Consider the following 16,316-nt stretch of genomic DNA (forward strand, 5'->3'; position numbering starts at 1 on the left):
TGATTTGATTCACAGGCCTCTCTTACTGATGCCTTTATGACACCGTGTACCATGTAGTGAATAGGACAAAATCCTGATGGGAAAATATTTTTTGGCTAAGCCAAGGTACATGACTTACTGAGGTGTCTGCAGATTTTCAAAATGTTTTAAATGAATGATATTTAAAAATGAACCATGATGATGGCTTTGCGAGCCATTTCTAAAACATCCCATCAAAAATAGGATAGCCCGTCACCGAGCTCCTCCCTCATACTACCCATCTGAATTACGTCTGGTCGCCCCTGTGCTCAGCAGTATATTTACAGTGCTCTGCCTTTCACTGGAGATCAAACGCCGGAGTACTCACGAACCAAGCAAACAGACATGGCAGAAAACGCCGACTTGGATAACCACCGTATCAAGAGCTTCAAAAACAAGGGACGCGATGTCGAGGTAGGATGCCTCGCATTTGGATAGAGCGGGTTACCAGTGATTCGTGTTGGATTTTTACTTTAGACACCGGCTATCTTCACCGGCCTTGTCTGCTGACAAGCTTTTGATGAAGCCGTGTTAGTTAGTTAGCTAGCTAGCTTGCAAGCAAAGATTGTAACGTAAGCTAGCAATGTGCTCAGCCGGCTTCGCTGACGACAAACTATTACCTAGCTGATTACCTAAGCAGTTAACTTAGCTACCACCTGTTTTGAAAGCAGAATATAGTTTACAGCCCAACTGGCCAAATCCAAAGACGGTAGTTAGCAGAAGCATGTATTAGCTACATAGACTCTCTAACTAACTGAACCCTGTTCAGAACTGACAGTAGCTCGATATCTTTTTGGTTAGTACCCTTGCCTTGTCCAACAATAATGAGCTATCTAACTGTGACCAGCTAAAATAGGCATTTTTGAACGACTGCCTGTGCTGTAAATGATCTTCTAGTTAGCTGTTTACATAAGCCAGTTAGCTCGCTCGGTTAATATGTCGATTGAATTATTATGTTAGGACTGCATGCTGACGTTAACTTGAATCGGTTTACTTGCTAGTTCCACCACACACCAACTTTTTATCCACATAACGTTAGGTCGGTATCTTATGGCCGAGCTGTCAATGTTAAACTATGGCATGCTGACTTCACGTATTTATATTGGTTAGCTGTGGTATCTTTGACAATAACGCACACACTCTGTTTTATGTCTTTACAGAGTTATACAAAGAGTCATCTTTAAGACATCCTCAGTGTATGAAGGCTCCCATTGGAATGAGTTTTCTAAATAGTAGCTGAAGATAGGAGTTGATTTGTCTTTGGGAGCCATCTAAAACCATGGGATGTGGACCAGTCCCATAAGTGGTTGTTTTGAAACCGCAAGCTAACGTTACAAACACATGGCTACTATGATGGACAGGCAGACATTGCAAAGTGTGTCACTAGGGCTATTTCTGGCATCCTGGATGTCTAGCTTGGGTTCTCCCAGGAGGTACAACCTGATCTGGGGCCTAGAGGAGGGTCCAGGAGGTAGATTAAGCCCTAAGAAGCACTGATCTGGGACCAGAGAGTTGTGTGTTCCTGCAATGGTTGATTACTGAAAAAATTTGGCACACACTATAGTATTGGGGTGGGCAGTGGGAAAATCATAGATTGGGGTTTGGTCGAGGTTAAAGTTTCCCATAGCCACAGATCTAGGATGAGTTTGGTTAACCCAAATCCTGACCTTAACCACTAGGATGATCTGACTCTGCTCCAGCAGAAGGGGCAACTTTGGCCAATTCTTCCCAGTTCAACTGTCTCTCACTAAACAGCCTTATGGGACATCATGTGAGAGGCAGCCAGCATTACTTATCAAATATCTGCTTTGCTCTGTAAAGTCTAACATGTTTGGACTTGCTCTGTCAGTGTTGTGGCCTTGGACTTAATTGTTCATCCCAGGTCACTGTATCCAGGGGGAACGCTCACTGTTGACTCAGGACACTGTCCACTGGTCAAGCTATGTTTAGGCTACAGCCTAATATGTGTATAAACTAATCATTGTCTTTAATCTGAATCCAGATTAGATGAATCAGACGTGTTAGTGCTTGGCTAGAATAAAAGCCTGCATCGACCCACACTGGCCCTCTGCTGATCTAGTCGGTGCTCATACCGATGCTCCTGACTGGGACACTGTCTGGTTGTTAGAGAGAGGAGAAGGTGTCTCACTCAGGTTCTCTGCACCTCATCCTCTCTAGACAGGGGTAAGACCAGACCAAGGCTGTGTATGATGTTACTGACCCACGTGACGTATGGGGCTATTTAGGATGGCAATATGAACTGCACCGACAGTCACAAGATCTGAGACCAGCTCACAGCAATGAGTGGACTATGAACACACCGGTTAGGGCTCGGAATTGCCAGGGACCTCATGATATGATATTCTCATGATACTTAGGTGCAGATACGATATTATCATGATACTTAGGGGCAGATACGATTCTATTCCGATTCAATGTTTCAAACACATTTCTCACCATATCTCTGCTGCAGAGGGACACGCTCACTAATACTGGTACACAAACACATTTCTCACCATATCTCTGCTGCAGAGGGACACGCTCACTAATACTGGTACACAAACACATTGATTAACCTGAACCGTAACCACATCCAGTGGTGTTACTGTTATGCTGTTAGACTATAGTTTACATATGAGTCCCCTCAATTCCTATGTTCTGACCTGAGTCCAGAGAGATGTTGTTATGAATAACTCTCCTTAAAAATGTTTTTATAAATGAAGGATTTTCTTTCTCATGTTGCTTCGTTTGTGTTCCAGACTATGAGAAGACATCGAAATGACGTGACAGTGGAACTGAGAAAGGTGAGTGAAGAAGCCTCATTTTAATATTTTTGTTGACGCACGACTTTGTAGCGGTGCTTCTACTGCTCCCTATATTAATGTGTTAGTATTCACCTCTCTGCTTACACAGACCTTTTAAACAGGCTGTTTCTTTCTCAACCTGTGTCTTGCCCCAGACAGGCTGGGTATTCCTCTTTGTCCATACAGAATGATCCCCTTCTCTAGAGGCACTAACCCCAGTCTAACACTCTGTCTCCAACCATGACCTTTCACCTCTCTGGATTTACCTCTGACCCATGTAAACTGCCTCCTCACCGTGACCTCATAGGTATCTTTGTTTGACCTACTGCAGTCATATGCTGCAGGTAGAAATTGCTATTGGGCACAGATCTAGGATCAGTTTATCCTCCCTAGATCCCAACCAAAATTTTGAAAAAAAGCCAAACTGACTGTAAGAGAAATGTAACCCTACTTCCAGTAGGGATGGGAATTGCCAGGGACCTCATGATACGATATTATCACGATACAATATGTATTTCGATTCTCATGATTACATATGTATTGATTCCATACTGTGATTTTATTGATATTCGATGTTGCGAACATATTGCTCACCATATGTCTGCTGCAGAGGGATGAGAGGGAGCCACGAGTCATGGAAATAAGTGCACCCCCCCCCCCCAAAAAAAATGTTGGTACAGCAAACTAGCACAAAAATAATATTGTGATATCTTCTCATACATATATGAATGTCAAAAATAATATCCAGATATGAAACTGTATAAATCACCCCACCCCCCCCATCACTAACTCCCAGGACCAGGGATCTCATGGGAATCCCAGTTTGGATGGAGCCCTTGACCACAACTGACCCCTGAAACTGTTAGCCCAATTCTTATTCACCTCAGTCATTCAGCCACTCCCTCAACACCCTTCACCTTGATCTGCAGACCTGTGTACTATTTCTGTATACTCTACTATCAGAGTTAGTGATGATCTCTAACAGACTACATCCTAGTGATTAACAGAGATTTAAAAGTATATTCAGATATAATCTATCCTGAGATGCTTGGTGTGCTACTGCTAAAAGGTGCTACATGGTCAATCTGACGCCTGTGTTGGCCTTGCAGCATTTACAGTGATACGGCCTCTGCAGAAGTCAGGGCATTCATACACTACATGACCAAAAGTATGTGGACACCTGCTTTCCAAAATCACAGGCATTAGTATGGAGTTTGTCCCCCCCTTGCTGCTATAACAGCCTCTACTCTTCTGGGAAGGCTTTCCACTAGATGTTGGAACATTGCTGCAGGGACATCAGCCACAAGCATTCGTGAGGTCGAGCACAGATGTTGTGCGATTAGGCCTGGCTCACAGTCGGTGTTCCAATTCATCCCAAAGGTATTCGATGTGGTTGAGGTCAGGGCTCTGTGCAGACCAGTCAAGTTCTTCCACACTGATCTCGACAAACCATTTCATGCTGAAACAGGAATGGGCCTTCCCCAAACTGTTGCCACAAAGTTGGAAGCACAGAATTGTCTAGAATGTCATTGTATGCTGTAGCATTAAGATTTCCCTTCACTGGAACTAAGGAGCTTAGCCCTAACCATGGAAAACAGCCCAGACCATTATTCCTCCTCCACCAAACTTTAAAGTTGGCACTATGCATTCGGGCAGGTAACGCTCTCCTGGCATCCGCCAAACCCAAATTCTTCCATCAGACTGCCAGATGGTGAAGTGTGATTCATCACTCCAGATAACGTGTTTCCACTGCTCCAGAGTCCAATGGCGGTGATCGTTACACCGCTCCAGCCGATGCTTGGTATTGCACTTGGTGATCTTAGGCTTGTGTGCAGCTGCTCGGCCATGGAAACCCATTTCATGAAGCTTCCGATGAACAGTTCTTGTGCTGACGTTGCTTCCAGAGGCAGTTTGGAACTCAGTAGTCAGTGTTACAACAGAGGACAGACAATTTTTTTTACCCGCTTCAGCACTCAGTGGTCCTGTCCTGTGCTTGTGTGGCCTACCACTTAGAGGCTGAGCCATTGTTGCTCCTAGATGTTTCCCCTTCACAATAACAGCACTTACAGTTGACCGGGACAGCTCTAGCAGGGCAGAAATTTGACAAACTGAATTGTTGGAAAGGTGGCATCCTATAACACTGCCATGTTGAAAGTCACTGAGCTCTTCAGTAAAGCCATTCTACTGCCAATGTTTGTCTATGGAGGTTGCTTGGCTCTGTGCACGATTTTATATACCTGTCAGCAACAGGTGTGGCTGAAGTAGCCCAATCCACTAAGGGGTGTTCACATACTTTTGTATATACAGTACCAGTCAAAAGTTTGGACACCTACTCATTCAAGGGTTTTTCTTTATTTTTACTATTTGTAGAATGGAATAATAGTGAAGACGTCATAACTTTGAAATAACACATGGAATCATGTAGTAACTAAAACAAAATTTATTTGAGATTCTTCAAAGTAGCCACCCTTTGCCTTGATTACAGCTTTGCACACTCTTGGCATTCTCTCAACCAGCTTCATGAGGAATGCTTTTCCAACAGTCTTGAAGGAGTTCACACATATGCTGAGCACTTGTTGGCTGCTTTTCCTTCACTCTGCAGTCTTAACTCATCCTAAACCATCTCAATTGGGTTGAGGTAGGTTGATTGTGGAGGCCAGGTCATCTGATGCAGCACTCTATCACTCCTTGTTGGTCAAATAGCCCTTACACAGCCTGGAAGTGTTTTGGGTCATTGTCCTGTTGAGAAACAAATGATAGTCCCACTAAGCTCAAACCATATGGGATGGTGTATTGCTGCAGAATGCTGTGGTAGCCATGCTGGGTAAGTGTGCCTTGCATTCTAAATAAATCACCTACAGTGTCACCAGTGATCTGTAGTGATTTTTATATATTCTATAAATACTGATTTTATTTATCACACCACTTCCTCCATGCTTCACGATGGGAACCACGCATGCAGAGATCATCCGTTCACCTACTCTGCATCTGACAAAGACACGGCAGATGGAACCAAAAATCTCACATTTGGACTCATCAGATCAAAGAACAGACATCCACCGGTCTAATGTCCATTGCTCATGTTTCTTGGCCCAAGCAAGTCTCTTCTTCAAATTGGTGTCCTTTAGTAGTGGTTTCTTTTCAGCAATTTGACCACGAAGGCCTGATTCATGCAGTCTCCTCTGAACAGTTGATGTTGAGATGTGTCTGTTACTTGAACTCTGAAGCATTTATTTGGCCTGCAATCTGAGGTGCAGTTCATTTAAATGAACTGCAGCGGAGGTAATTCTGTATCCTCCTTTTCTGTGGCTGTCCTCATGAGAGCCAGTTTCATCATAGTGCTCAATGGTTTTTGTGACTGGACTTAAAGAAACTTTCAAAGTTCTGCACTTGAAGATTCTTGTATTAAAGTTATGATGGACTGTCATTTCTCTTTGCTTATTTGAGCTGTTCTTGCCATAATATGGACTTTGGTCTTTTACCAAATAGGGCTATCTTCTGTATAACACCCCTACCTTGTCACAACACCACTGATTGGCTCAAACACATTCATTTGTAGAATTTCTTTCTTTCTTTTAACAAGGCATACCTGTTAATTGAATTGCATTCCAGGTGACTACCTCATGAAGATGGTTGAGAGAATGCCAAGAGTGCGCAAAGCTGTCATCAAAGCAAAGGGTGGCTACTTTGAAGAATCTCAAATATAAAATATATTTTGTTTTGGTTACTCCATGATTCCATATGTGTTTTTTCATAGTTTTGATGTCTTCACTATTCTTCCATGTAGAAACAAATTAAGAAAAACCCCTGAATGGGTAGGTGTCCACTTTTGACTGGTACTGTATATAGTGTACTTGCGTTTTGCAGTGCAGAGCTGTTGTGAAGGAAGTTCTCAAGGAAGTGAGTTTGTTTATACAGGACCTCCCCGCCCCCACCTACCCGTCAACCAATCATGTCATTGCGGAGCTATACGGTGCCTTCCGCAGTTGTTTAAACATTTGGTACAGAGCTCGATTTGGCCTCTGCATGCCTCCAGAGGCTGCAGAATTGCGTCACACCCTCTTTACGGAGCTTCCAACCACATTTTCAGATCAAGCAAAAATTGGCTTAAATCTGAATCCTTTAATATACAGGTTGTACTGTGTTGGATACAATACAACAAATTAGTTTGGTAGTCATGCAGCTGCTCTGTTTACACCTTTGTAAAGAGCCAGAGACTGAAGGGTTGCTCTGACCCCCTCCTGTGATACGTAGCTATCTCTCACTCATATGTCTAACAATCCGCTACTCTCATGTTGACTCTGTGATCTCTCTGACGCAAAAGAATACCCTGTTCATAGCTTTGAATCTTACTTCGTCCTCTGCTAGACCCCCCTCTGAGCTTTGACACACTCTTAACTCTCCTTCCACTTCCTGTTTTTTTTCTCAGATGCTAAAACAACCCCCCTCGTCAAGGCTTTTGAGTCTGTCACTCACTCTTTTTACTTCATGATGCTGATTGGGATTTGCTGAGTCACTTGGTTGAGGAAGAGAAACTGAGGGAAGTTACCACTGATTCAGAGAGTGAGACATAGCTGTTGATGGGTGATAGCGGGTGAGGGAGAATAGGGTTTGTTGGTGCTGCCTGCCGGAGCAGAGAGCAGCACAGGACTGGTTAGCCGCCAGCAGTGACGCACGGCCCGGCACTGCAGCACACACTGGAATGTAGGCCAAGGGAATATCCCTCGTACCACTGACTCGCATGTTGAGTGTGTGTGTGTGTGTGTGTGTGTGTGTGTGTGTGTGTCTTTCACACTCTTTTCAACACCAGTGTGTCTGTATACTAATTTTTGTTGCGTGTGCATTTGTGTGTGTGTTTCACTGTACCTTACAGTTGGGTGTGTCTCACTGTACCCTAGGAGCCTTACAGTTGGTGTGTGTCTCACTGTACCCTAGGAGCCTTACAGTTGGTGTGTGTGTCTCACTGTACCCTAGGAGCCTTACAGTTGGTGTGTGTCTCACTGTACCCTAGGAGCCTTACAGTTGGTGTGTGTCTCACTGTACCCTAGGAGCCTCACAGTTGGTGTGTGTCTCACTGTACCCTAGGAGCCTTACAGTTGGTGTGTGTCTCACTGTACACTAGGAGCCTTACAGTTGGTGTGTGTCTCACTGTACCCTAGGAGCCTTACAGTTGGTGTGTGTCTCACTGTACCCTAGGAGCCTTACAGTTGGTGTGTGTCTCACTGTACCCTAGGAGCCTTTCAGTTGGTGTGTCTCACTGTACCCTAGGAGCTTTACAGTTGATGTGTGTCTCACTGTACCCTAGGAGCCTTTCAGTTGGTGTGTGTGTCTCACTGTACCCTAGGAGCCTTACAGTTGGTGTGTCTCACTGTACCCTAGGAGCCTTACAGTTGGTGTGTGTCTCACTGTACACTAGGAGCCTTTCAGTTGGTGTGTGTCTCACTGTACCCTAGGAGCCTTTCAGTTGGTGTGTGTCTCACTGTACCCTAGGAGCCTTTCAGTTGGTGTGTGTCTCACTGTACCCTAGGAGCCTTTCAGTTGGTGTGTGTCTCACTGTACCCTAGGAGCCTTTCAGTTGGTGTGTGTCTCACTGTACCCTAGGAGCCTTTCAGTTGGTGTGTGTCTCACTGTACCCTAGGAGCCTTTCAGTTGGTGTGTGTCTCACTGTACCCTAGGAGCCTTTCAGTTGGTGTGTGTCTCACTGTACCCTAGGAGCCTTTCAGTTGGTGTGTGTCTCACTGTACCCTAGGAGCCTTACAGTTGGTGTGTGTCTCACTGTACCCTAGGAGCCTTACAGTTGGTGTGTGTCTCACTGTACCCTAGGAGCCTTACAGTTGGTGTGTGTCTCACTGTACACTAGGAGCCTTTCAGTTGGTGTGTGTCTCACTGTACCCTAGGAGCCTTTCAGTTGGTGTGTGTCTCACTGTACCCTAGGAGCCTTACAGTTGGTGTGTGTGTCTCACTGTACACTAGGAGCCTTACAGTTGGTGTGTGTCTCACTGTACCCTAGGAGCCTTACAGTTGGTGTGTGTCTCACTGTACCCTAGGAGCCTTTCAGTTGGTGTGTGTCTCACTGTACCCTAGGAGCCTTTCAGTTGGTGTGTGTCTCACTGTACCCTAGGAGCCTTTCAGTTGGTGTGTGTCTCACTGTACCCTAGGAGCCTTACAGTTGGTGTGTGTCTCACTGTACCCTAGGAGCCTTACAGTTGGTGTGTGTCTCACTGTACCCTAGGAGCCTTACAGTTGGTGTGTGTCTCACTGTACACTAGGAGCCTTTCAGTTGGTGTGTGTCTCACTGTACACTAGGAGCCTTTCAGTTGGTGTGTGTCTCACTGTACACTAGGAGCCTTACAGTTGGTGTGTCTCTCACTGTACACTAGGAGCCTTTCAGTTGGTGTGTGTCTCACTGTACACTAGGAGCCTTACAGTTGGTGTGTGTCTTACTGTACACTAGGAGCCTTTCAGTTGGTGTGTGTCTCACTGTACACTAGGAGCCTTACAGTTGGTGTGTGTCTCACTGTACCCTAGGAGCCTTACAGTTGGTGTGTGTCTCACTGTACCCTAGGAGCCTTACAGTTGGTGTGTGTCTCACTGTACCCTAGGAGCCTTACAGTTGGTGTGTGTGTCTCACTGTACCCTAGGAGCCTTACAGTTGGTGTGTGTCTCACTGTACCCTAGGAGCCTTTCAGTTGGTGTGTGTCTCACTGTACCCTAGGAGCCTTTCAGTTGGTGTGTGTCTCACTGTACCCTAGGAGCCTTTCAGTTGGTGTGTCTCACTGTACCCTAGGAGCCTTACAGTTGGTGTGTGTCTCACTGTACCCTAGGAGCCTTACAGTTGGTGTGTGTCTCACTGTACCCTAGGAGCCTTTCAGTTGGTGTGTGTCTCACTGTACCCTAGGAGCCTTTCAGTTGGTGTGTGTCTCACTGTACCCTAGGAGCCTTTCAGTTGGTGTGTGTCTCACTGTACCCTAGGAGCCTTACAGTTGGTGTGTGTCTCACTGTACCCTAGGAGCCTTTCAGTTGGTGTGTGTCTCACTGTACCCTAGGAGCCTTACAGTTGGTGTGTGTCTCACTGTACCCTAGGAGCCTTTCAGTTGGTGTGTGTCTCACTGTACCCTAGGAGCCTTACAGTTGGTGTGTGTCTCACTGTACCCTAGGAGCCTTTCAGTTGGTGTGTGTCTCACTGTACCCTAGGAGCCTTTCAGTTGGTGTGTGTCTCACTGTACCCTAGGAGCCTTACAGTTGGTGTGTGTCTCACTGTACCCTAGGAGCCTTTCAGTTGGTGTGTGTCTCACTGTACCCTAGGAGCCTTTCAGTTGGTGTTTGTCTCACTGTACCCTAGGAGCCTTACAGTTGGTGTGTGTCTCACTGTACCCTAGGAGCCTTACAGTTGGTGTGTGTCTCTTAGTTCTTTTTAATGTTGGTTCGATTATCTAAAAAAATAATTGATTTTCGGCTGATTTTTTTTTCTTCAACATTTTAAATGCGCTATGCATCATGTGGGTTGAATGCCCTAACAACACAGTCCCAATGAGGGTAGTGACTGCCCATTACTGGTTATCACTCACCTGGCATTTATTCACTTTACTTTAATGAAATATTTCAGTTGTTGTGTATATTGCATTTGACTATTTCATTCCAAGTCATCTCTATAGAGCTGCTGTCTGACGAAATCACCTTTCCAGTTCTTCAAAGTAAATAAGGCTTTTATGACTGCTGAACACCAACTATCAATCGTTTAGATAATGTATTTTCGAGGTAAAGATATCTCGGGATGCAACTCTCTCTTCCTCTCGATCACGTGTTCTTCGCTCTCTCTTTGCCCCACTAAAATACCATGGCTGCATAAAATAAGTAGATCATTGAACCGACATGTTACAGAGCCTAAATGCTCTATATATACAAAAGTATGTGGACACACCTTCAAATGCGTAGATTCGACTGTTTTAGCCACACCCGTTGCAGACCGGTGTATAAAATTGAGCACACGGCCATGCAATCTCCTTAGACATATTGTCGGTAGAATGGACTGAAGAGCCCTGCAACAACGGCTCCATGGCTGAGCAGCCGCATACAAACCTAAGATCACCATGCACCAATGCCAAGCGTCGGCTGGAGTGGTATAAAGCTCGCCGCCATTGGAGCAGTGGAAAAGCGTTCTCTGGAGTGATGAATCACGCTTCACCATCTGACGAATCTGGGGTTGACAGATGCCAGGAGAATACTACCTGCCTCAATGCATAGGGCCAACTGTACAGTTTGGTGGAGGAATAATGGCCTGGAGCGGTTTTTCATGGTTCTGGCTAGACCCCTTAGTTCCATTGAAGGAAAATCTTAACGCAACAGCATACAATGACATTCTAGGTGATTCTGTGCTTCCAACTTTGTGGCAACAGTTTGGGGAAAACCCTTTCCCGTTTCAGTAGAACTCCCCTGTGCACAAAGCCAGGTCCATACAGAAATGATTTTTCGGTGTGTAAGAACTTGACTGGCATGCACAGAGCCCCGACCTCAAATCGCCCAACGCCATTGCCCGACCTCTCTCTAATGCTCTTGTGGCTGAATGGAAACAAGTCCCATCAGCAATGTTCCAACATCTAGTGGAAAGTCTTCCCAGGAGAGTGGAGGCTGTTATAGAAGCAAAGGGAGGACCAAAGGGAAGTTCAGGAGGAAATATGTGCTTAACAATTCACATAAGTTGCATGGACTCACACTGTGTTGTATAATAGTGTTTACCTTGATTTTTAAATGACTACCTCATCTCTACCCCACAGGGTGAGTGAATTATAAGCACAGATTCCGTGAATTATAAGCACAGATTCAACAACAAAGACCAGGGAGTTTTTCCAATGGTTCGCAGAGAAGGCCACCTATTGGTAGCGGTCTTAAAGACATTGAATATCTCATTGAGCATGGTGCAGTTACTAATTACACTTTGCATGGTGTACCAATACACCCAGTAACTAGAAAATACAGGCGCCCTTCCTAACTCAGTTGGAGGAAAGGAAGGGAACTGCTCTGGGATTTCACCATGGCTGTGATAGAACTGAGGATGGATCAACAACATTGTAGTTAATCCACAATATTAACCTAAATGACACGGTGAAAAGGAAGCCTGCTCAGAATAAACATATTCCACAACTGCTCAAGGTGACTCTAATGTGTGTTGACTCAGAGGATTGAATACTGATCTAAACAAGATGCAGTGTATTTAGTGTGTTATAAAAATGTAATCCACTTTGACATTCTAGTATTTTGTGTAGATAGTTGACGACAATAAAATAACATCCATTTTAATCTCACTTTGTAACACAAGATGTGGGGAAAGGTCAATGGGTGTGATTACCTTCTGAAGGCACTGTATCTAAAGTTGAGTAATCTTATAGAGGACATCCCCATAGCGACACAGGGTTTGTACTTTGTCCCCAACTGTACCCCAGCAGATGTCTCTGGGCAGACCGACTCCGGTCCCAGAGATGACGCACATCCTAGGGATGCGAGGGTCAGCTGTTTTTTGACAGATATCCAGCTTCCACTTAAGTATTGGTGCTGTAGAAGTTAGTGTTGCCACTCTGTCATATATTTCAGTATTCATAAATGTGTTGGTTTATTCTTTAATCTCTCCCTCTCTTCCGTCAGAACAAACGAGACAAGCATCTACTGAAGAAGAGGAACGTCCCACAGGAGGACAGTCTTGAGGACTCCGACATAGACTCTGACTTCAAAGGGGTGGGTGTGATGTCACTTTAGCGACCCATTTGCTATTTATTGCGCTGGGCAGGCTATCTCTAAGACAGGAGACTTGTTACAGATGAAAATGTACTGCCTAGACTATCTGTCTGGTAGGACCAGTCGGACAGGCGTGGCCAACCCTCCTGGAGATCGATTGACCTTAGACATTGTGTTCGTGCTGTACAATCCATTTCTATGTGTGACATTGTAATCTAGACAGGGGTCTTAAACCCCCTGGTCTCTCTATGGTTTGTATGATGTACAGTGCATCAATATTCAGTCCTTTTCCACATTTTTGTTACGTTACAGCATTATTCTAAAATGGATTTTAAAATAAATCCTCATTAATATACACACAATACCTCATAATGACAAAGTGAAAACAGGTTTTTAGACATTTTTGGAAATGTATTACAACATCTTTCAGACCCTTTGCTATGAGACTCGAAATTGAACTTAGGCGCATCCTGTTTCCATTGATCATCCTTGAGATGATTCTACAACTTGATTGGAGTCCACCTGTCGTCAGTTCAATTGATTGGACATGATTTGGAACACACCTGTCTATACAAGGTCCCACTGTTGACAGTGCATCTCAGAGCGTAAAAAATATTCACCTTCCAACAGGACAACAACGCAAGCACACAGCCAAGACAATGCAGGAGTGGCTTCGGGACAAGTCTGAGTGTCCTTGAGTGGCCCAGTCAGAGCTCAGACTTGAACCCGGTCGAACATCTCTGAAGAGACCTGAAAATAGCCGTGCAGCAACACTCCCCATCCAACCTGACAGAGCTTGAGAGGATCTGCCGAGAAGAATGGGAGAAACTCCCCAAATACAGGTGTGCCAAGCTTGTTGGGTCATACCCAAGAAGACTCCAGGCTGTATACGTTGCCAAATGTGCTTCAACAAAGTACTGAGTAAAGAATCTGAATACTTATGTAAATGTGATATTTCAGTTTACTTAAAAAAAAATTAAAAAATGGTTTTGCTTTGTCATTATGGGGTATTGTGTGTGTGTGTGTGTGTGTGTGTAGATTAAGAACAATAAAAATATATATTCCACAAGTGTCAATTTTAGAATAAGGCTGTAATGTAACAATGTGGAAAAAGTCAAGGGCTCTGAATCCTTTAGGAATGCACTGTATGGGGATCCACAGGGGGGTGTAAGGGTAAAGAGGTGCTTTTTACCCTGCTGACTGGAGACCTGTCACTAAGCTAATGAAATGAGGAATAGGGTCTGGCCTGGTTTAGCTGCTACAAGGTGAAGTGTAGTGATAGGCTAGCATGACATTCTCAGCCTGTGAGCTCACACAGCCTCAACCGGGCCGGTCAACACACCAACTCGGCAGCAGCCACAGGGAAAACGGCACTGTGTCTCCTCAGAATGATCTGTTAAATGGATGTTTATGTGAATTGTATCTCCCCCCCCCCCCCCCCCCATGTTGCTCTGTAACCTGGTACTGATGTTGTCCCTTCTGTCTTTACAGCAAAACGTCACACTAGAAGTTATGTTACAGGTCAGCCTCAACTTCATGTACACACACGTCTACTTGTTAACTAAAAGACATCCTCTGAGTGTGATGCTGTAACGTGTGTTCTCTGTCTCGCTGAAGAATGCCGTCAGTGATAACGCTGTGGTCCAGCTCAGTGCCGTACAGGCTGCCAGGTAAAAGTGTGTGTGTATACAACTTTTACTATACTTGTGAGTATCCGAAGTCTTCACAAGAATAGTAAACCAACTACAATTCTGAGAAGTGAGGACATTTTGCCGGTCCTCACTTGTAAACTGTCTATTTCTAGGTTTAGGGGTTAAGTTTTATTGTTAGAATTGGGTTGAGGGTTAGGGAAAATATAATTTTCTCAAGTAGAGTAAGATGTGTGATCACCTTGTCCTTCTCTCTGCTTTGTATCTCTCAAACCCTGTTTTCTTTTCCATGACTCTAACATAACACTTCCTGTTTTTGTCTGTCAGAAAACTCCTCTCCAGTGACAGAAACCCTCCCATTGATGACTTGATAAAGTCTGGCATCCTGCCCATCCTAGTCAAATGTCTGGAGAGAGACGACAAGTGAGTCTGCTGATGCCTCAGACCAATGTCCTCCCTTTGACCGTCTCTACCAATGCACTGTTGGGACATTTACTGGGAGGTAATCCTGTAGTCTGACAGGATTAATGTCTAGGAGATATGATGCAGATAAGGTGTGTGTCAGGCACACGAGAGTCCCTTGGCCCATTTCTCTTTAGCCAATCCAAACAAAATATTTCCCATTCCCAGGACCTTGTGTTCAGGACAACACACACAGGACCTTGTGGTTAGGAATGGAGACACACCCAGGACAATAGGTGTGTGTGTGTGTGGGGGGTTAGGATGAGGATGGGTTGATATTAGTGGAAGGCCTCTCATTCTGTCTCTCACTCTTTCCCTCCTTTCTCTGCGCTAGTCCGTCTCTCCAGTTCGAGGCAGCCTGGGCCCTGACCAACATAGCGTCTGGTACTTCACAACAGACCCAGGCTGTGGTCAAATCCAGTAAGTTCAGCAGCTCACTCTGCCCTGCTCTTACTCTGACTGTCTGTCTGGGCTCGGTCTCTCTGCCCTGCTCTTATTCTGACTGTCTGTCTGGGCTCGGTCTCTCTGCCCTGCTCTTATTCTGACTGTCTGTCTGGGCTCGGTCTCTCTGCCCTGCTCTTATTCTGACTGTCTGTCTGGGCTCCGTCTCTCTGCCCGGCTTCACTAATGCTTCTGTTATGTTATCGTTGTGTGTGAAATTGTGATATGTCAATTCCTAACTCTCTCTGTGTGTACGAACAGATGCTGTCCCCCTGTTCCTGCGACTGCTCCACTCTCCCCATCAGAATGTGTGTGAACAGGCTGTGTGGGCACTAGGCAACATCATAGGTGAGTAAAGATGCTGACTACAGCGGTCACGCGCATGTTCGTTTTTGTCCAATCCCACCAGATGAGAACACACAGGTTGACATATCAAAACTAACTCTGAACTGTTCTTTTTGGGACAGGTTGAAACACATGAAACATTCATGGACATTTAGCTAGCTACCTTGCTGTTGCGAGCTAATTTGTCCTGTGATATAAACATTTGAGTTGTTATTTTACCTGAAGTACAGTCTTTGTAGAATTCTTACCCATTGTTGAGTCACACAATAGTGTGTTCTCTACTCTGACCATTAATCCACAGATAAGTTTCTAGTAATCTCTCCTCCAGTCGTCTGTGTACTTTATATCGCTGTGGGCAACCAATTTTAAGGTGCATTACCACCACCGACTGGATTGTGGACCTCAGTTCAATCTTTCAGTCACCCATGTGGGTATATGCTCCTAAAAACCAATGAGGAGCTGGTGGAGGTGGGACTTGCAGCGCGTCCAGCGTCAAATGGAACCAAGTTCTATTTTAGCACCTAGCTACGCAGATGCTCGTAGACGCGCACAAGCAGTTTGGATGAAATGATTGAATAACAAGTATGTGTACATTTATTTTGCCGTGCGAGCGTAACGAGTGGTGTGGCCAGCATGTGCACGGGTTCACATCACGCTGTTCACAGCGTAGTAGCCAGGGCACCAAAACAGTGGAGACCTTGCACCGCAACGTTCTGTTGCTTCAACGTTCTGTTGCTTCAACGTTCTGTTGCTTCAACGTTCTGTTGCTTCAACGTTCTGTTGCTTCAACGTTCTGTTGCTTCAACGTTCTGTTGCTTCAACGTTCTGTTGTTGTTGAGAAAACTGACTTACTTTCTACATCCACTTC

The 16,316-nt window shown here is 45.0% G+C and overlaps 1 protein-coding gene across 1 annotated transcript in view; it reads left to right on the forward strand.

Moving 5' to 3' along the window:
- The first annotated feature begins 236 nt into the window (after positions 1-236).
- The window catches only part of LOC110520522 (importin subunit alpha-4), a 28,829-nt gene continuing 12,749 nt past the window's right edge, over positions 237-16,316 (forward strand). The window contains exons 1-8 of the mRNA XM_021597906.3: positions 237-432; positions 2,778-2,822; positions 12,462-12,551; positions 14,043-14,072; positions 14,169-14,221; positions 14,528-14,623; positions 14,997-15,082; positions 15,365-15,451. Coding sequence (XP_021453581.3) covers positions 364-432; positions 2,778-2,822; positions 12,462-12,551; positions 14,043-14,072; positions 14,169-14,221; positions 14,528-14,623; positions 14,997-15,082; positions 15,365-15,451 — 556 coding nt within the window. The 5' untranslated portion in view covers positions 237-363. The remainder of the gene's footprint in view (positions 433-2,777; positions 2,823-12,461; positions 12,552-14,042; positions 14,073-14,168; positions 14,222-14,527; positions 14,624-14,996; positions 15,083-15,364; positions 15,452-16,316) is intronic.

This window comes from Oncorhynchus mykiss, chromosome 3 (genome assembly GCF_057628025.1).
Source record: "Oncorhynchus mykiss isolate SJ-2025 chromosome 3, ASM5762802v1, whole genome shotgun sequence".
Taxonomy (NCBI): Eukaryota; Metazoa; Chordata; class Actinopteri; order Salmoniformes; family Salmonidae; genus Oncorhynchus; species Oncorhynchus mykiss.